Below are 19,115 nucleotides of genomic sequence, written 5' to 3'. Positions count from 1 at the left end.
ATTTTCATATATTTTATAATCAACCACCTTATTGAACTCTTATTGTTTATAGTAGGTTTTCATTTGATTTTTTGAGATTCTCTAGACATAAGGTGACTTCACCTATAAATAATGGTGATTTTATCTGCTCACCTCTTATTTCTCTCTTATCTAATTGCGTTGATTCCTACTTCCAGAACAGCTTGAAAACACCCTGAGCTTGGCACCTTACAAGATGCATGGAAACTGTAGAAGGGAAATGAGCTATAGTACCAGTAATATCTTGGGAAGTAGAAATTAAAAATTAAACTTAGGGTCAGATATTCTTACTCTTACAGGAAAAAGTCTACAAAATGCAGCCTAAGATGCATATTTTTATTTCTCATATGTTTCTCAACATATTTATAATTCTCAACCACCTATGGAGCCATAGGAACCTATGGAAAACAGTGGGTTTTCATCAGTCACATCTCAGAATTCTCTGGGACCTTCCTGGAAACCTCTCTGTTGTTTAAGGTTAGAATTTAAGGAGTCGTAAACACACCCCAGATATCTTTCATGAGTACTGATGACCATACTGTTCTCTTCCAGGCTCAGCTTCGGGCATTTATCCCAGAGATGCTCAAGTACTCCACAGGTCGGGGAAAACCAGGCTGGGGGAAAGAAAGCTGCAAGCCCATCTGGTGGCCTGAAGATATCCCCTGGGCAAACGTCCGGAGTGATGTTCGCACAGAAGAGCAAAAGCAGAGGGTGAGAGTCCCTCTGACTGAGTTGCCTGGTTGCTTTTCTATCCTAAATTAACCGCCTCAATTTTTGTCATTTCTACATCTTGTGCTATAGTCTTTGTGTAATAGGTTAGCCTGTGCCTCCAAAGATTGATACTTTTTGATTTATAGCCTTTTCCATTTGTCGCTCCATCACTATACTATAAAGAGAAGACTGCGATGAGTCCATGAATATACACTGTATCTTTAGGGTTGCCTTTGGAGCAGTTTTGTTGTTTTTGTTGTTTTTTCAGATGAAGTCTCACTCTGTCACCCAGGCTGGAGGGCAGTGGTGCAGTCTTGTCTCACTGCAACCTCCACCTCCCGGGTTCAAGCAATTCTCCTGCCTCAGCCTCCCGAGTAGCTGGGACCACAGGTGCATGCCACCAAGCCCAGCTAATTTTTGTATTTTTAGAGACAGGGTTTCACCACGTTGGCCAGGATGGTCTCAATCTCTTGACCTCAGGATCCACCCACCTCGGCCTCTCAAAGTGCTGGGCTTATAGGCATGAGCCACCGCACCCGGCCTATGGAGCAGTTTTAATTTTATGAAGTGCTTGGGAAAGTCAAAGAAACTTGAAGTAAAATTATTAATCACTTTGAACACTTAGAAATGCTCTTAATTCTGGGTACTAAAAATCATTGAAAAATGTAAGTAAGGAATTAGAGGGATATGAAATCTGCCAGATGAACCTGCTAATAGCAAAACTTTTAGAAGAAGGTTAAACTACATACCATTCCTTACTTTTTTCCCTATTTATTTTTCATTTAGCTTGGAGGTTTACTGAGAATTAGTATGTCATTCTTGATCAGAATAATCTTTCTTTGGCCAGTTGCAGTGGCTTACGCCTGTAATCCCAACACTTTGGGAGGCCGAGGCGGGTGGATCATCTGAGGTCAGGAATTTGAGACCAGCCTGGCCAACATGGCAAAACCCCATGTCTACTAAAAATAACAAAAATTAGCTGGGTGTGGTGGCGGGCACCTGTAATCCCAGCGACTCGGGAGGCTGAGGCAGGAGAATCGCTTGAACCCAGGAGGTGGAGGTTGCAGTGAGCAGAGATCATCACACCATTGCACTCCAGCCTGGCCAAGAAGAGCGAAACTCCATCTCAAAAAAACAAACAAAAAAAAAAAAGAATAATCTTTCTTTGTAAGAAGTTTAAGAGTTTTGGCCTCAGGTTGGAATAGAGTGTAAACCAGACTTCGATCAAGAAGAAACCAATGGGAAGCCCTCTTTGATACTTTGTACTCAGCTTCTTTCTACCAGAACCAGCCTGTGGGAAGTAATCTTAGGAGAGTTTACAAGGGATTTGGTTTGGTTTGATTTGATAAAGGAGTAGCTGCTTATTACATATTGGGACTAAATAACCAAAAAGTTCTTTGTGGCTTAATGTGCTTTTCTGGTCTTTTGGTGACAGGTTTCATGGACCCAGGCACTACGGACCATAGTTAAAAACTGTTATAAACAGCATGGGCGGGAAGACCTTTTGTATGCCTTTGAAGACCAGCAAACGCAAACACAGGCCACAGCCACACACAGTATAGCCCATCTTGTACCGTCCCAGACTGTAGTCCAGACCTTTAGTAACCCTGATGGCACTGTCTCACTTATCCAGGTGAGTAAACCTGAGGACTGCGAGACTGTGGTTTCTGAGGTGGATCAGTGGGCGCCTCACCTCAGAATGGGGAAAGTTTCCTTGGTGCGAACTCTTGTATGAACTTTATATAGCTCCTCAAGATCTTCCTACCTGAAATTGATTTCTGAAGAATAGTTTAAATTCTTTGCATTTGCTAAATACAGAGCTATGAGTAGCTTTCATGAACATTTCCAAAACAAAGCACTTTTAAAGGGTTTTTTTTATTTGAGACAGGATCTCTCTCTGTCATCACAGCTCACTGCAGACTCAACCTCCTAGGCTCAAGTGATTCTTCCACTGCAGCCTCCCGAGTAGCTAGGACTACGGATGTATACCACCAGGCCTGGCTGATTTTTTTATTTTTATTTTATTTTATTTTTTATTTATTTTTTAGTAGAGACGAGGCCTTGCTATGTTGCCCAGGCTGGTCTCAAACTCCTGAGCTCAAGCGATCCTCCCACCTCAGCCTCCTAAAGTGCTAGGATTAGAGATGTGAGCCACTACACCCAGCCTTAAAATGACTTCTGTTTTATAGTTTCAGGGAATATTAGTTAGTGATCTGAATTACCTCTTCTGAATTACCTCTTCTGAGGTAAAATACAATTCTTTTTTTTTTTATTATTTTAAGACAGAATCTTGCTCTGTTGCCAGGCTAGAGTGCAGTGGCGCGATCTCAGCTCACTGCATCCTCCACCTCCTGGGTTCAATCAGTTCTCCTGTCTCACCCTTCCCAGTAGCTGGGACTACAGGTGTGTGCCACCATGCCCAGCTAATTTTTGTATTTTTATTAGAGACAGGGTTTCACCACGTTGGCCAGGGTGGTCTCAATCTCTTGACCTCGTGATCCACCTGCCTGGGCCTCCCAAAGTACTAAAATTACAGATGTGAGCCACCATGCCCGGCAAAACACAATTTGTCAATTGGGAACCTCTAAAGTTCAGGTTGGGATGAGAGTAAAAGTTGGTTGACCAGCAGTGGACATGGATGTGGTGATGTGATAGCTCTTCTAATATTAACTTACTTGGTTGAAGTAAAATCCTGAAACTCGTGATAGTCTATGAGCTATAGTTTTAGTGAGCTATGATTTTAGACTTCACATCATAAGGCATATTCATTGTTATCTGTGCTAAATTTGGGATTAAATGAGTCTTAGCTTCTGAGTAAAGGAGAGGTAGAAGGATCCATCCACTGACACTTACCACTTTCCATATTTTTCTTTAGGTTGGTACAGGGGCAACAGTAGCCACATTGGCTGATGCTTCAGAATTGCCAACCACAGTCACTGTTGCCCAAGTGAATTATTCTGCCGTGGCTGATGGAGAGGTAAGAAAGAGGATGCTATCTGCATCTTCTTAAATACTTGGATGTATAATGAGGGAGAAGCGAGGGTCCAGAAGATGGAGTAGTCTGAACGTCTGCAGCACTCTTTCATTTAAACCTTTTGAAACATCAGACCATGAAAGTTTTGCAAAGTGTCTTATGCTATGTGTATTAATTTTAACAGTCAAGATTCATGGATCATTATGACTCAAACTGTCAGAAACGTAAAATTTTACATTTGAATGTATAGCATTTGGTATGATAGACAATACAGAGAGATTATCCCTTTAATATTTTTATGCTGTAAATCACAAAGAATTTCATCTTTGGTATTTATGAAACAAAAATGGCACATTAAAACTGGAACTGCCTAAGGAAACCTTTTTTGAAGGGAAAAATATATTTGCAAGTCAGTAACATGATTTATGCCTTTGAATAGATTTCTTAGAATCCTTCCTTACCAAAATTGGGGTAATTATGGGACATTAACCTAAAGACAGCCAACCTTTATTGATCACTTGGTGGGCTAAACACTCGACCCTATGGAGTACAAGTTCTGTTATCATCTTCACTTTAAAGATGAGAAAACTGAAACATGCTGAACTCAGGTGATTTGCCCAAAGTCTCAGAGCAGTATTGAAGCTGGATAACACATTGAGAAAAACATTATCTAGGCTCTGAGCCATTGGTAAAGATTCAACAAGTGAAGGAAGGGGTTTGTTAACATCACCATGAGTGTTTCCCCCTGAAGATACTGGTGTGGTGTCCTGAAGTTTGAAAAACAGCCAACAGATGTCAAAGAGCAGTATCAGGAATAAAGCTAAAAGTATTATCTCACCCTTGCTGAGAGCCGTGGAGCATTTCCCCTTAGAACACCACAAAGTCACTTTCATTTGTGCTCCTCAGGAGAAGGGGAGAACTAGCAAAGGCCACATGGCTGGGAGATGGAGGGAGAATGCACTGCAGGCTCCTGGGCCAGCCTGCACGTACCAAGCCCCTGTGTAGCGGCAGCTATGTATAGTTGATTCGCACAGGATCCTTGCTGTCATGGGACTCCAGTCTAGTGGGGAAGAGAGATGTCTACGTGAATGAACTCTAGCCCTGCTCTAAGGGATGCTGCAAAGCGTGTTTGCCTCCTTTGCACCTAAGGAGCCTGGGAAAGTTTAGGACACTGAAAAACTTGGTTATTGGGTGAGGAAAGGTGAAGGTTGACAGGACATTTACTTTCTAAGTATAAAAACATCTTTAAAGGATATGGATTAGCAAAGCAAAGGATTTGTCAGTCCTGGCACACTAAACGAGATGACACTCCTTAAAGTCTGAAAGAGGTGGAAAGACAAGGAGGGGTACAGTTAGGAGATTTGTTTGTTTTTGGCTTAAAGGTATCAACCATATCTCTCTACTGAATGTTTCCTGGTACTATTTAAAGAAAGTAAGTTTGTATTTCCTTTAAAAAAATTTTTTTGACACATAATATTTATAACGTATTTATGGAGTTGTGTTTCTTTTCAGAGTCTCACTGTGTTACCAGGCTGGAGTGCAGTGGTGCGATCTCAGCTCACTGCAACCTCCGCCTCCTGGGTTCAAGCAATTCTCCTGCCCCAGCCTGTCAAGTAGCTGGAACTACGGGCATGCGCCAGCACGCCCAGCTAATTTTTGTATTTTAGCAGAGACAGGGTTTCACCATGTTGGCCAGGATGGTCTCGATCTCTTGACCTCGTGATCCGCCTGCCTCGGCCTCCCCAAAGTTCTGGGATTCCATGCATGGGCCACCAAGCCCAGCCAGAGTTATGTTTCTTTTTATTTCTTTTTTATAATTTCTTTTTTATAATGAGGCGGAGTTTCGCTTTTGTTACCCAGACTGGAGTGCAATGGCGCGATCTCGGCTCACCGCAACCTCCGCCTCCTGGGTTCAAGCAATTCTCCTGCCTCAGCCTCCCGAGTAGCTGGGATTACAGGCGCGCACCACCACGCCCAGCTAATTTTTTTGTATTTTTTAGTAGAGACGGGGTTTCACCTTGTTGACCAGGATGGTCTCGATCCCTTGACCTCGTGATCCACCCGCCTCGGCCTCCCAAAGTGCTGGGATTATAGGCGTGAGCCACCGCGCCCGGCCTAGCAGAGTTATGTTTCTTAAACACTTCTCTGGGACTAAGTCCATGAAATATACTTTGCTAAATAAGATACAAAAGTAATCAATGTATTCAGATATTCATAGAAAATATTTTTTAAATATCAGTTGCATATCTGTGGCTTTTCTGGCATACTAACTAACATTATTGTTAAGCCAGCTATTGTGGAGGTTGGTGAATGACATATATAAAGTTTTTATAGCCTTTTGGTAAATACCTGGATTCAGTAAGATGAAAAGAAAATACTCTTCCTATACTTCGAGTGAAATGAAAATAACAGAGAGAAAGCCTAGGTTATATCAGAAAGTGACATGTTTAGGTTATATTGTTTCCATTTGCCGTCTGATTTCTCTTAGATGTTGACATAGTTGTTAGTTTTGAACCATAAGAACTGTAATTACTCAAATATCTCCCTGAAGTGGGCTATATATGGCCACATCAATGCCAGTGAAGACGTTGTATCAGGTGACTCGGTAGAAACATCCTATTTCTTTATACTCAGGTCTGTTCTCCCATGGGACAGAAAGTATTTTATAGCAACAAACAGTACCCATACTTTAAGCAGTCGTGTGGTCATTTTGCTATCCCAGCCTTCCCAGTGAGAGCTCTCACCATTACCACACTGTCTTCAGCGTCCAGTTACATTTAGGGGAAGGGTGATTTGGGGGCCTGCTGAGTTGAGAATACTCAGTAATCTGAGTAGTTACAGAGCAACAAACTCTCTAGCCTTTAGCAGTTAAAAATTAATTAGTGACACAGAACAAGTTACATAGACGTTTATAATTGAACAAGGAAGGCATTTCGAACTAATTTGAAATAAACTATGTTGATTTTAAAATATACAAATTTTATTTTGATGGCATATTGAAAGATGCAGATGAGTTTGAGAATCTGTTCTGCTGTGTGATAAGACCAGGTATTGGTGATATTAATTGCATTAGGTGTCAGAAAAGTCTAAATTTGGAATAGAATGGTATCTGATGATAATGGTGTATGTAATTCTGTTAGAAGAAAAGAAAGCCAAAGTTCAAAAACATTAGAGACATGAATTTTAAACTGAACCATCAATATATGTCACAGTTTTGAATTGCATGACTCATTTTAGATGCATTTTTATGAATGTCAGTTTACCTTAAATATGGGCAGGCTGAATAACAAGTAGGAAAAACATAAATAATATTTTTCCTTCCATCCATCCCTTCAGTAAACACTTTTTGAGCCCCGTGACAGGTACTGTAGATACTATAGATAAAAGATAGTAAAGACTCCCCTTTCCCTTAAGGAGCACATAGGTAGATAGTAGAGAAAAGCAAAGCACAATTACAGTGACATAAGGATCTGATAGCAGCAAGCCCAGGGTGCTGCGAAACAGCAGAGGAGAGGCCCTCATCTGGGACTTTAGAGGAGTGGAGTTATCTCAGGAAACACTTCCCAGAGGTAGCCCTGAGCTTAGACTAGAGGGGTAAACTCTGCATTCCCGAGAGGCTGGCACGTCTGCCGGGGACTCTTCGCCAGCAAGAGGGTTCCAACCTGAATAGGGGAGTGTGCTGGAAGAAAAGAGAGAGAGAATAGCGAGGTCTGGAGGGCCAAGTGAGCGATTGCTCAAATAGCAAATTTATTTTGCACACAGTTAGTATATATATCTTTGTCCTACTTCGTTTGCAGGAACAGACACCATTATCTCATACATCAAAGGGAACAGAAAGTCCTCAGGATACAAACTTAGGCAGCAGATAACACAATAGTAAAATCAGGTACATAATCAGATACAATCAAGTCGTCCAGGTGGGTCTCATTATCAGGTTGGGGAAACCTAAAGTTAAAAAGTTAACTATCTATGCAAGGCACCAGAGAGGCAGTAAGCCTGTTATCTATGCAAACAGCAGTCACAAGAACAAGCACAGGACCCAGCAAATGGGTAGACAAAGTCATAAAATGCAGAAACAGAAAATAAACACAATGTCTTCTCAGACCACATAGGTATCACCTCATCGTCTAGCAGAATTGTTTTTAGATATCCTTTGATCTCAGTTTAACTTTCCCAGATCTTGACTGCCTCCAACGGGAAACTGTGTCCAGGCTCAAGCTCACCGTATGGTGAGGCCCAATTCCGAGGGGCTTCGCATGGGAGTGATCCCCACAGTAAACCAGCAAAACAAAGGAGAGGGATGGGACTTCTACTGTGTCAGATGGAGCAGCACGTTCAGTGCATTGACTTGTGAAAGTGTGGAACAGCCACAGTTTGAAGGGCCACATGGTAGTGGGCCTGTCTCAGAAATGCATAGTAGCTAATAGGACATCTTCTGAATATCTTCCCCTCCCAGGGCCTGTGGTCCTTTTTTTGGGGCATGGTGACATCCAGGCACAGATAACTACACACCAGCCCCCAACAGATGGGAAGGAAGTACAACAAGAGCTTGCACAAACACAGTTTAAGAAAACACTGAGACTCAGGAATAGGAACTTCCAAAGAGATGTCAGCACCTGAGCTGATTTCTTGATCACCTGCCATGTTTCTGATTAGAAATCTCTTCTTCTTTTTCTCCTCGTATTTTCTCTTCACGCTTTATTGTCATTCCATGCCATATAATTTAACATTCTCAAATTATACTGTATATGGCAGCATTCTAATGCTATTTTCATTACAAATATAATTGTGACTAAATGTGTCTATATTGACTTGCTGCTTTTGGAGTTTGAGGACTTGAGAGAGCTCAGCTGAGAGCAGCAGCATGGGCCGGGCTAAAATAGAGGCGCAGATCAGGAAAGAGGAAGACTGTTCACTAGCAGTAGGCAACAGTGCTGCCCGCCCAGCTTCAGTGGATGTTTTGAGTGGACTCATCAGCACCTGAGAATTGATGATAGTGCAGCTTGCCTCTTACGGTGGCAGCACTGGCAGTGATGTTCATTGCAGCAATGAGATCAAAGCAACCAACCTTGGGAAGCAAGAGCTTTGGTGTTCCCAAGAGGCAGCTGTAGGATATTTCTGCCTCAGGAGTGATGCGCCCTGAAGGCTTGGTGGCACAATTCACTGCCCATGAGAACTCAGGGCAAGCACTAAGGTAGCTCAAAGGAATGTCTCTTTCTCTGGGAGGCTTTTGGCAAACATTCTGAAAAGCATTATCATAATCTTAAGTATGATGATAGAACTAAAACAGGAGACATTTAAAATATCTACCTCCTAGAGCTTGGGGCACTTTCTTTGGGACACAGTAAAAGGCAGGCACAAGATAACTAGGCACTAGGCCCCAGCATGTGAAGCAGGAATAGCAAGAGCTGCAGTAAGCACTGCTAAGGTCCTGAGACCCAGGAGTCCAAAAGACATATCCCTGAGCTGACTGACCACCTACCGTACTTCTGAATAGAAATTGCCTTTGCTGCCCCTGCTGCTTTTCAGTTTTGAGGGTGGATAATTAATCAACCAGTATTTATTGAGCAAAATGGACTGAAGTAACTAGATACAGCTATTCAGAACTGTCTCTAAATGCGAAGAATTACGCTAAAATCGGTGGTCCTGTACCCTGGGCCAGAGGGAACATTTGGCAATATCTGGAGACATTTTTCACTGTCCTGAATGGGGAGAGTGCTATTGGCATCTAGTGGGTAGAAGCCAGGGTGCTGCTAACCATCCTGCAATGCAAAAGACAGCCCCACCACCAAGGATACCAGGCCCAAAATGTTAGCATGCCAAGACTGAGAGACTCTGTGCTATGTCTAGCAAACCTAGATTCTCATGTACTCTATCACCAGGGAGTATGGTTTTTGTTTTTGGGTTTTTTTGCAGTGGACAGGGAGAGAGTCTTCATAATTTCTCTTCTACTAAAAAGAAAGCAATTTTTGCTACACCTTAAAAAATTAGTTTCTGAGGCCGGGCACAGTGCCTGTAATCCCAGCAGTTTTGGAGGACGAGGCGGGCGGATCACTTGAGGTCAGGAGTTCAAGACCAGACTGGCCAACATGGTGAAACCCTGTCTATACTAAAATTACAAAAATTAGCCAGGTGTGGTGGCATGTGCCTGTAGTCCCAGTTTGGGGAAGCTGAGGCAGGAGAATTGCTTGAACCAGGGAGGTGAAGGTTGCAGTGAGCCAAGATCGTGCCACTGCACTCCAGCCTGAGGGATGGAGTGAGACTGTGCTTCCAAAAAAAAAGAAAAAATTTGTTTCTGAATTTAGCAGTTTCCATCAAAAAACAAAAATGCAAAAATAAGTTTGATCTATAATTCTACCTCTAGACATTTATCCTATAAATAGACTCACATGTGATATACAAAGTATAGTAGTATATAAGGATCTTCATCACAGCACTGTTACTAGCAAAAGACTGGAAACCACCTAAATGTGCATTAAAAGATGACTTGTTAAATAAATCATGATGTTTCTATATAATGCGATGCTTCCCAGCTCTTTGGGAGGCTGAGGTGGGCAGATCACCTGAAGTCGGGAGTTCGAGACTAGCCTGACCAACATGGAGAAACCCCATCTCTACTAAAAATACAAAATTAGCCGGGCGTAATGGTGCATGCATGTAATCCCAGCTACTCGGGAGGCTGAGGCAGGAGAATTGCTTGAACCTGAGAGGCAGAGGACATGGTGAGCCAATATCGCGCCATTGCACTCCAGCCTGGGCAACAAGAGCAAAACTCCATCTCAAAAAAAAAGAAAAGAAAAGAAATAATGCAATGCTATGCAGCCATTCTTAAGAATTATGAATGAGTAGAGTAGTTTTATATGTTCCAAAAATGGAATCATTTCAGAGATGTACTGTTTGTGAAAAAAGCAAGATACAAAAGATATGTCGAATATGCTGCCATTTTTATTTTAAAGAGGAGGGAGTAGAAAGGGGAAATAGGGGCTGTATGTGTGTAAATATACTTCCATATAGAGGGAATAACTCTGCAAAGGTACACGAGAAAATAGGTGTATTACATGGAAATATTGTGTAATGATAAAAATAATAAAAGAAAAACAAGGAAAATAGGCACAGTGGTAGACCCTTTGGGCAAAGGGTCTAGAGTACTGGTATCATATTCCCTTTGATACAGTTTGAAATTTTGGTATAGTTTGAATTTTTTTTTCTCCCATGGCCTATTTCTAACTTTTAAACTTCATTTATTTATTTATTATTTATTTATTTAAATTGACAAAAGTTGTATATATTTATCATGTACAACATGTTGTTTTGAAATATGTATACATTGTGAAGTAAATTGAGAAACATATTTAAAAGTGTACAATGGGCCTGGCATGGTGACTTACACCTGTAATCCCAGCACTTTGGGAGGCTGAGGTGGGTGGATCACCCAAGGTCAAGAGTTTGAGACCAGCGTGGCCAACATGGTGAAACCCCATCTGTACTAAAAATACAAAAATTAACCAGGAGTGGTGGCACACACCTATAGTCCCAGGAACTCGGGAGGCTGAGGCAGGAGAATCACTTGACCCAGGAGATGGAGGTTGCAGTGAGCTGAGATTGTGCCATTACACTCCAGCCTGGGCAAGAGGGAGACTCTGCCCCCAGAAAAAAGGGTACAGTAGAAGGTCTTGCTTTCTGTTTCCCATCCAGCTTGTTTCCAGCTGCTCTCAACCCCACACATACAATGCAGAGAATATATTCAGTGGCTTCTTTTGTGTGTCCTTCCAGAATTTCTTTATGCAAATGCAAGCAAATTCAGGTGTATGTTCTAATACCCCCTTTTTTATGCAAAAGATAGCATGCTTAAAACTCTGTTCTGTACATTGCAGGTCACGTTAACGTTAAAGAGTATGTGTATTTAGCCAAAAAGTAGCAATTATTAGAAAAATTACTTTTAAAATTGTACTTTTGTGGCTTTGTTTTTTTACAATCTTGTCCTTTCTGCCTCAGGTGGAACAAAATTGGGCCACGTTACAGGGAGGTGAGATGACCATCCAGACGACGCAAGCATCAGAGGCCACCCAGGCAGTGGCATCATTGGCAGAGGCCGCAGTGGCAGCTTCTCAGGAGATGCAGCAGGGAGCTACAGTCACCATGGCGCTTAACAGGTGGTGGCAAGAGTCCGGGAATAAATGAGGATTGTAAATCTGTCCCTGCAGATATGGGTGGAGGCCTCTTAAAGAGAAATGTATCTCAGTTTGCCACAATTGGCAGTTGGAACTTAACGCTCTCAGCCCATACGATATTGTAGTTTGGCCTATAATAGGTCAGTCCCTACCAAGAAAAATTAAACTTCTTTCCTTCGGGTGTGCTTAGGAAAGGTGATGTGAAATGGAATCCTCCAGTAAAAGGTAGTTTCCAAAACTCAATTGTATTGTTTCCTGCTTAGTTCCTTCTACTGGCTGTGGATGGAAAGATCATCTCTGCATCACTCTTGACACCACCCAGCCCCAACAACCAGTGCAGCCTTTCTGACCTCCAGCCCAGGCCTGCTGGTCAACCCTTCCCCTTTATCCTATTCTGTGTCCATTAACCAGAAGCAACAAGGCTTGAGTGCTTTGTGTTTTCAAGGGATACAGAACAAATTAGGATGCTTCAGATTAATTGTCCTTTTACCCTACAAAAGAAATTGTATTTTTGAGGGGGTATTCATCCATGTTGAAGCATCAAGCAGCTGATTTTACTTGCTTTTGAGAAAATGTGTTGCCCTTGCTTATCAGTGAGCTCAAGATAAATAAGTTTTGGGTTATTGGGGAAAATAATGAACTTTTCTCTTGAGGTATGTTAGGAAGGATGCTGCTGAATGGGTTGCTCCAAGAGCTGGTTTCTAAAACTTGATTATATTGTTCCCTGCCTGATTCCTTCTACTGGTGTTGACAGGAAAGATCAGCTTCATATCATTCTCCCTCTTCTTCATTCCTGATGCAGTTGTATTTTTAATGAACCCAGGCAATTTTAATTAATGGTCAAAAGTGTAAGAATTGACACCAGACTGCTTGGGTTTGAAGCCCAGCTCTGTCACTCACAAGCTGTTTGGCATCGAGCAGTTCATTTGAACTCTCAGTAGCCAGGATCTCCTATTCTGTGAAATGGGGGTGATCACAGTACATGCCCCTTCTAGGGGTGTTATGAGAACTGAGTTACTCCATGTGAAATCCTTAGGTCAGTGCCTTGCATGCAGTAAGGCTGCTCTTCTCGTGCATAGCAGCTATTAGTGCCTGATAGTCATTGAACTTTGGTGGCGTGCCAGCACGCTACTGGGTAAGGTTGTAAATAGAGAAAAGGGTGCTGTAGCGTATACTCTACCCTCAAAGAAATCATACTCTTATTGGGGAGACTGACTTAAGTAAAACACTTAGCAAACAGTATGACTTAGAGTGTAACTCGCTATTGAATTGTATGGTAAAGACTATGAACATTGTAGAAATTCAGAGGAGGGGGATCACCTCCCCTAAATATAAACTCATTGAAAGATTTAGATTGATCATGATAGATGCTAGAGAGCTGTGATGGATTTGTGTACAATTCACGGTATGAGGCTGTATAGTGCAGGGTTCCAGGGTCATACAGATTCAAGTTTGAATCCTGGCTTCACCACTCACTAGCCATTTGATCCTGAGAAACACAGCCTCTGAGCCTTGTTTTCCCTGTTGTTATAATGAGGATAATACTCATCACACAGAATCATATATATTAGATGATAGAGATAAAATTCTCATCGCAGGGTCCAACCCATAGTTAGCACTTCAAGAATTATAGTTATTATCGTTTAAGTTGTATTTTAAGAGTTGTCTCCTCTGAATTGATTATAGTGAGAGGAGATTAGAAGATCAGTTAGGAAGAGGCACTCCAGGTATGCCTTGTTAAGATCTTAGAAACTAAAGTAGTAAGAATGGAGGTAAAGTGATTCATTTTAAAGGAAGTATGGCCAGGGCTTGGTGGTTGATTAGGAATAAAAAACTGAAACACACACACACACACACTCACTCACACACTCTCTCTTTCTGTTTCTTTCTCTCTCTCTCTTTCTGTTTCTCTCTCTCTCTCTCTTTCTCTCTCTCTCTCTTTCTCATTTTCTCAGAGTTACCCAGCTAGTTCCTAGTGATCAGTACATTTTTTTCAGCCCATTGAGCCATGTTGGTCTTCATTTCCGTTTTTTTCCCCCACTCAGGTATATACCCACCGTGTTGCTTTTCAGTAACTTGAAAGTTATTGGTTCCTTACACTTGGCTCAATTCTACCCCTCTCTTTGAGAGAGACACTGAGATAAACTTCCTGAAAGGCATAGCCAAAGTGAGACCATCCCTCACTTTAGTTCAGAAGCCCCCACCCCACTGTAGCTTGGGGCCTAACAGGCCCTCATTAAAGACCAGCAAAACTTGATTTCATTGAGACTTGTAGCCAACACCTTGGGTATTCCAGTGAACTGTGTATGCCCTGGGAACTCTGTACATAGTGGAAAATATGAGGCACATTTGGGCTCACTTTGTTGTAAGAACCAGGGCTTATTTCTAAAGGCAAGAGGGTAATGGTATCCCCTGAGGGCTTGTTAACAAACTCAGATGCAGCTGAGGTGGCTACAGTGTTTACTCCAAAGGAAGGAGAATGTGTTCACTGTGGCATAGAGGAGGAATAAAGAGATGTTGAAATCTCATTGCAATCAGGTAGTTCGATGCCCCAGTGAGTGTTAGGGGTTGGTGTATTGCAGCTTCTGCTGGGGATGAAGAAACCAAGCTTGGCAGCAGAGACTAGACTATAGCAGACTCTTAGGGGAACATCAGGGCTTTCTGAACCCAAGAGAAGTAACCCATGGTCTAATGTCTTAGTCAGGGGGGTTGGATGTAAGACACAAGCCCTTGACTTTTGCTTCCTTGTGGACGAGATGCACTAGAATCATTTCGTCCCTGCACTCTGAGCCTCCCACAGAATTAATGCTGGAAGTCATCTCAGTGAGAAATACACAGAGAAATCTGGTCTTTGTTCCTGTGATGACAAAGCAGTTTCATAATCTGCCCTCTTGCAGCTTGTCTCTGTTTCGGGTGGAGATAAAACAAGCATGGTTCTCTAATAACCACCTGCACCTCTGCTGCAATGTAAACAGCAGATGTGGGCTCAGGGTGAGAAGGGAGAGGAAGCTACGTGCAATGGCAGGCTGGGGAGTAAGGAGGCAGAGGGGCTCCTTCATCTTGTGCAGGGTAAAATGCAGTCAGAACAGTTGCAGGACAGACTTGTTTCTCAACCATGCTGTTAAGAGAGTTTCATACTGTAAGTTACAACAAGGGCCCAGGGCTCCACAGCCTCTAGCCCACCCTGGCTTTCTAACAACCCCAAGTGAGTATGGAGAAATTGTACTCCATATTGTACTTTAAAAACTTAAAAACTATGTTAATTTTCAATTTCAAAATAAAGAATAAATCAGAACTTTTGGAAAGGAGGTGAGAAGGGAATCAAAGTGAACAAATGAGCAGAACATCACAGCTTTAAAAAAATTTGTGTGTGTATATACATACATACATATATATACATATGGCTTATATGTATAAACTATTTAGCCTGAACAACCTAAGAGGAAAGGAAGTGATTTCATCATTTGCTTGTGAGACAGTGATTAATTTGAATTTTCAGTTCTTTGGTTAAGCTGTCCCAGACTTGTAGTTCCTCTTAAACATGTCCTTCTACAAAACCATTTCCTGAACATGGCCAGTATAGTTCTTGCATGTAGAGACCATGATATGGCTTTGTAGACTTACTCTACATTTCTAAAGTAGTGGAAACTTACTTGATAGTATATTGTCAATACTGAGACAGTATTTATTGTGTGTCTACTGTGTGCAGTGCTGTGACTCAGTGCTATGGGGAAATACTTAGATTAATTCCTCTTCTTAGGGAATTTTAGAATGTCCTTTTTTTTGTTGTGAAGATTTTGCTTTTAAAAAGTGAATCATATTTTGAAAGAAAAATTTGCTCTTAATCTTTAAGATGAAAATATTATTGACTTATAATTAGACATATTATTAAAATGAAATGGGGCTTTATATACGGACTGGTATTTGTCCAATAACATGGGATGGAAAACTTAGAATTCTTGTCTGGAATAGAGGTCAGGGATGGTACAACTGCTTTTCTTTCCTGTAGGTAAAGATTAGACACAGATAAAAGGTTGATGGAAACCTCTTACTTGTAGCTCTGGTTTTGAAATGACTTTTGTCTAAAAATTGTAAAGTGAGTCTAGCTCAGGGACTTTTTAATCCCATTCACCTTTTTAAGTGAATGTAATCTTTTTCTAGCAGTTTAGTTTGATCATTCCCCATAAAGTTGAATGTGAAAGGTTAGAATCACTCTGGAAATGATAGCCCCACTTGCCGTAGACATCATCATTTTCTTTATGCCCTATGTAAAGACCCTAACTAGGGGTAGAATAACTAATTGTACTCACCTGTCAACCTGTCACCACCATTGCATTGGACCCCTCATATGAGCCCTGGCATTCCAGATTGTTTCAGGGTGTTGCTGATTTTCAGCCTTTCTTCTCCCACACCATATTTTAGAAAGAAGTTAAAGAAAGTAACTTCAAGTTTTTAGGGCTTCAAGTAGAATAAAATGAGTGTGATGAGGTGCAGGTACACTTTCATGTCCAAGCTTGAGGAGCTGCCCTCTCCCTTCGTTGCCCGTGAAACTCATCCTGCAAGAGTGTGTTCAGGATGTACAGGAGGGGCAGGATGTCATCTTTGATGGTTATAAAGATGAGATTATTGTAAATTATGAGAAGAGTTCTAGGGAATAAGCAGTCATTGAGGTGACCTTATAGGATCATATTTCCATATAAACTATTCTCATTTAGTTTTCTTCTTTGGACTATCACACAGCTTTTTCCAAAGAACATACTTTTCTACTTTCCATAAAGCCTCAGGTCACAGTGTAAATATTTGTATCATTAATCATTGACAGGTGGATGCTGTAAAATTGACTGGTCATATATTTACTTATTTATTCTTCCTCTTTTTTTTCTCCGATATAGGTAATTAATAAAATTTCCCAATGGTTGGTAGTAGTGTTTATTAATATAAATTTCTTTTTTATTTTGTTTTTTTTTGGAGACAGAGTCTTACTCTGTCACCAGGCTGGAGTGCAGTGGTGCAATCTTGGCTCACTGCCACCTCCACCTCCCAGGTTCAAGCAATTCTGCTACCTCAGCCTCCCAAGTAGCTGGGACTACAGGCGTGTGCCACCACACCTGGCTAATTTTTGTATTTTTAGTAGAGACAGGTTTTCACCATGTTGGCCAAGATGGTCTTGATCTCTTGACCTCATGATCCGCCTGCCTTGGCCACCCAAAGTTCTAGGATTACAGACGTGAGCCACTTCGCCCGGCCCTATTAATATAAATTTCTTAGCAAAATATTAAAAAGTAAGGCCTTAGGTACTAAAAATTATTCATTAAAGTCTGTCTAATAAATACTTACAAAGCTTTTTAAAATTAAACTCTATCATGAAAAATGTAAAGAACAGCCTTAGTAGTAATTCCAGATCAAGGGTCCCCTTGGTCTCTGAGTTCACATTACAGATATTATGGATAACTGGCTGTGGATGCCAGATCACCAGGAGGTGTGTCAGCAGAGAGCATGAGCTCAGCTATACGGGCTGCCTGTGAACTCAATGATTCTGCTCAGCTTTTTGCACAACTTCAGTTATGTCCCAAATTCTTTTATGAAGGAAGCAAACAAATGTAAAATATGTCATCATGACTTTGTGAGTCAAAGGAAACCTGGAAATTAAATTTTGTTTATTTTTTCCACATGAAAGCAGTTGCCACATCTAAACAACTCAAAAAAAAGGAAAAATCAATTTTGCATTTAATTTATCATTTTGAATAAATGTCAGAGAATATCGACATGGAGGAAATAGAATGTTAAGTGAAAAAAGCAAGCTTTTTAAAACTATTTGTATGAAAAGGATACTGACAGTAACTAGTAGCCTTATGAAGAAAGAAGGATATCAGTAAAGGTAAATACATTAATATTATTAAGATGTCAGCTGGGCGAGGTGGCTCATGCCTGTAATCCCAGCACTTAGGGAGGCCGAGGCAGGTGAATCACCTGAGTGTCGGGCGTTCGAGACCAGCCTGACCAACATGGAGAACCCCCGTCTCTACTAAAAATACAAAATTAGCTGGACATGGTGGCGCATGTCTGTAATCCCAGCTACTCAGTGGGGCTGAGGTAGGAGAATCGCTTGAACCCGGGAGGCAGAGGTTGCGGTGAGCCAAGATTGTGCCATTGCACTCCAGCCTGGGCGACTAATTTTTGTATTTTTAGTAGAGACAGGGTTTCACCATATTGGCCAGGCTGGTCTTGAACTCCTGACCTCAAGTGATCCACACACCTCAGCCTCCTAAAGTGCTGAGATTACAGGCATGAGCCACCGTGCTTGGCCCTTCATTTTTTTTTTTTTTTTTTTTTTTTGGTAGAAATAGAAAAGCCTGTCCTAAAATGTCTGGAATCTCAAGGGACCCTGAATAGCCAAAACAATATTGAAAAAAGCAAAACTGGGCCAGGCGTGGTGGCTCACACCTATAATCCTAACACTTTGGGAGACTGAGGCAGGTAGGTCACCTGAGGTCAGGAGTTTGAGACCAGCCTGGCCAACATGGTGAAACACTATCTCTTCTAAAAATACAAAAAGAAAAAAAGAAAAATAGCCAAGCATGGTAGCAGGTGCCTGTAATCCCAGCTACTCAGGAGGCTGAGGCAGGAGAATTGCTTGAACCCCAGAGGCAGAGGTTGCAATGAGCTGAGATCAAGCCACTGCACTCCAGCCTGGGTGACAGAGCAAAACTCTGTCTCAAAAAAAAAAAAAGAAAAGAGCAAAACTGTAAGACTCACACTTTTTATTTCAAAACTTAACACAAAGCTGTAGTAATCAAAACAGTATGGTACTGGCATAAAGACAAACATATAGACCGGTGGAATAGAATTGAAAGCTTAGAAATAAACCTTCACGTACGTGGTCACATGATTTTTGACAGGGGTGCCAAGACCAGTCAATGGGAAAAGGACTGCCTTTTCAGCATTGAAAACTATTAAGAAAACTGGATATCTGCATACAAAAGAATGAAATTGGACCTTTACCTAATGCCCATGTATAAAAATTAACTCAAAGTGGTTCCATGACCTACAACTATAAAACTCTTTGAAGAAAACATGGACAAAACTTCATGACATTGGATTTGGCAGTAATTTCTTGGATATGACAAAGAAAAAATAGACGTAGGATTTTATGAAAATTTTAAAAATTTGTGCATCAAAAGACACTATCAACAGAGGAAAAAGGCAAGCCACAGAATGGGAGAAAATATTTGCAAATCATA

General features: G+C 41.4%; 1 protein-coding gene across 3 annotated transcripts in view; it reads left to right on the top strand.

Annotated features, from left to right (window-relative positions):
* NRF1 (nuclear respiratory factor 1) overlaps window positions 1-19,115 on the top strand; it is a 143,911-nt gene that overhangs the window by 92,022 nt on the left and 32,774 nt on the right. For all 3 annotated transcript variants that reach the window (XM_021673680.2, XM_021673683.2, XM_021673686.2), the window contains 4 exons: window positions 571-729; window positions 2,165-2,362; window positions 3,605-3,706; window positions 11,699-11,856. In XM_021673680.2, coding sequence (XP_021529355.1) covers window positions 571-729; window positions 2,165-2,362; window positions 3,605-3,706; window positions 11,699-11,856 — 617 coding nt within the window. The remainder of the gene's footprint in view (window positions 1-570; window positions 730-2,164; window positions 2,363-3,604; window positions 3,707-11,698; window positions 11,857-19,115) is intronic.

This window comes from Aotus nancymaae, unplaced genomic scaffold, assembly GCF_030222135.1.
Source record: "Aotus nancymaae isolate 86718 unplaced genomic scaffold, 86718_ANA_hifiasm-v0.15.2.pri h1tg000002l, whole genome shotgun sequence".
In the NCBI taxonomy this organism is placed as follows: Eukaryota; Metazoa; Chordata; class Mammalia; order Primates; family Aotidae; genus Aotus; species Aotus nancymaae.
This window is presented reverse-complemented; position numbering and strand designations above follow the sequence as displayed.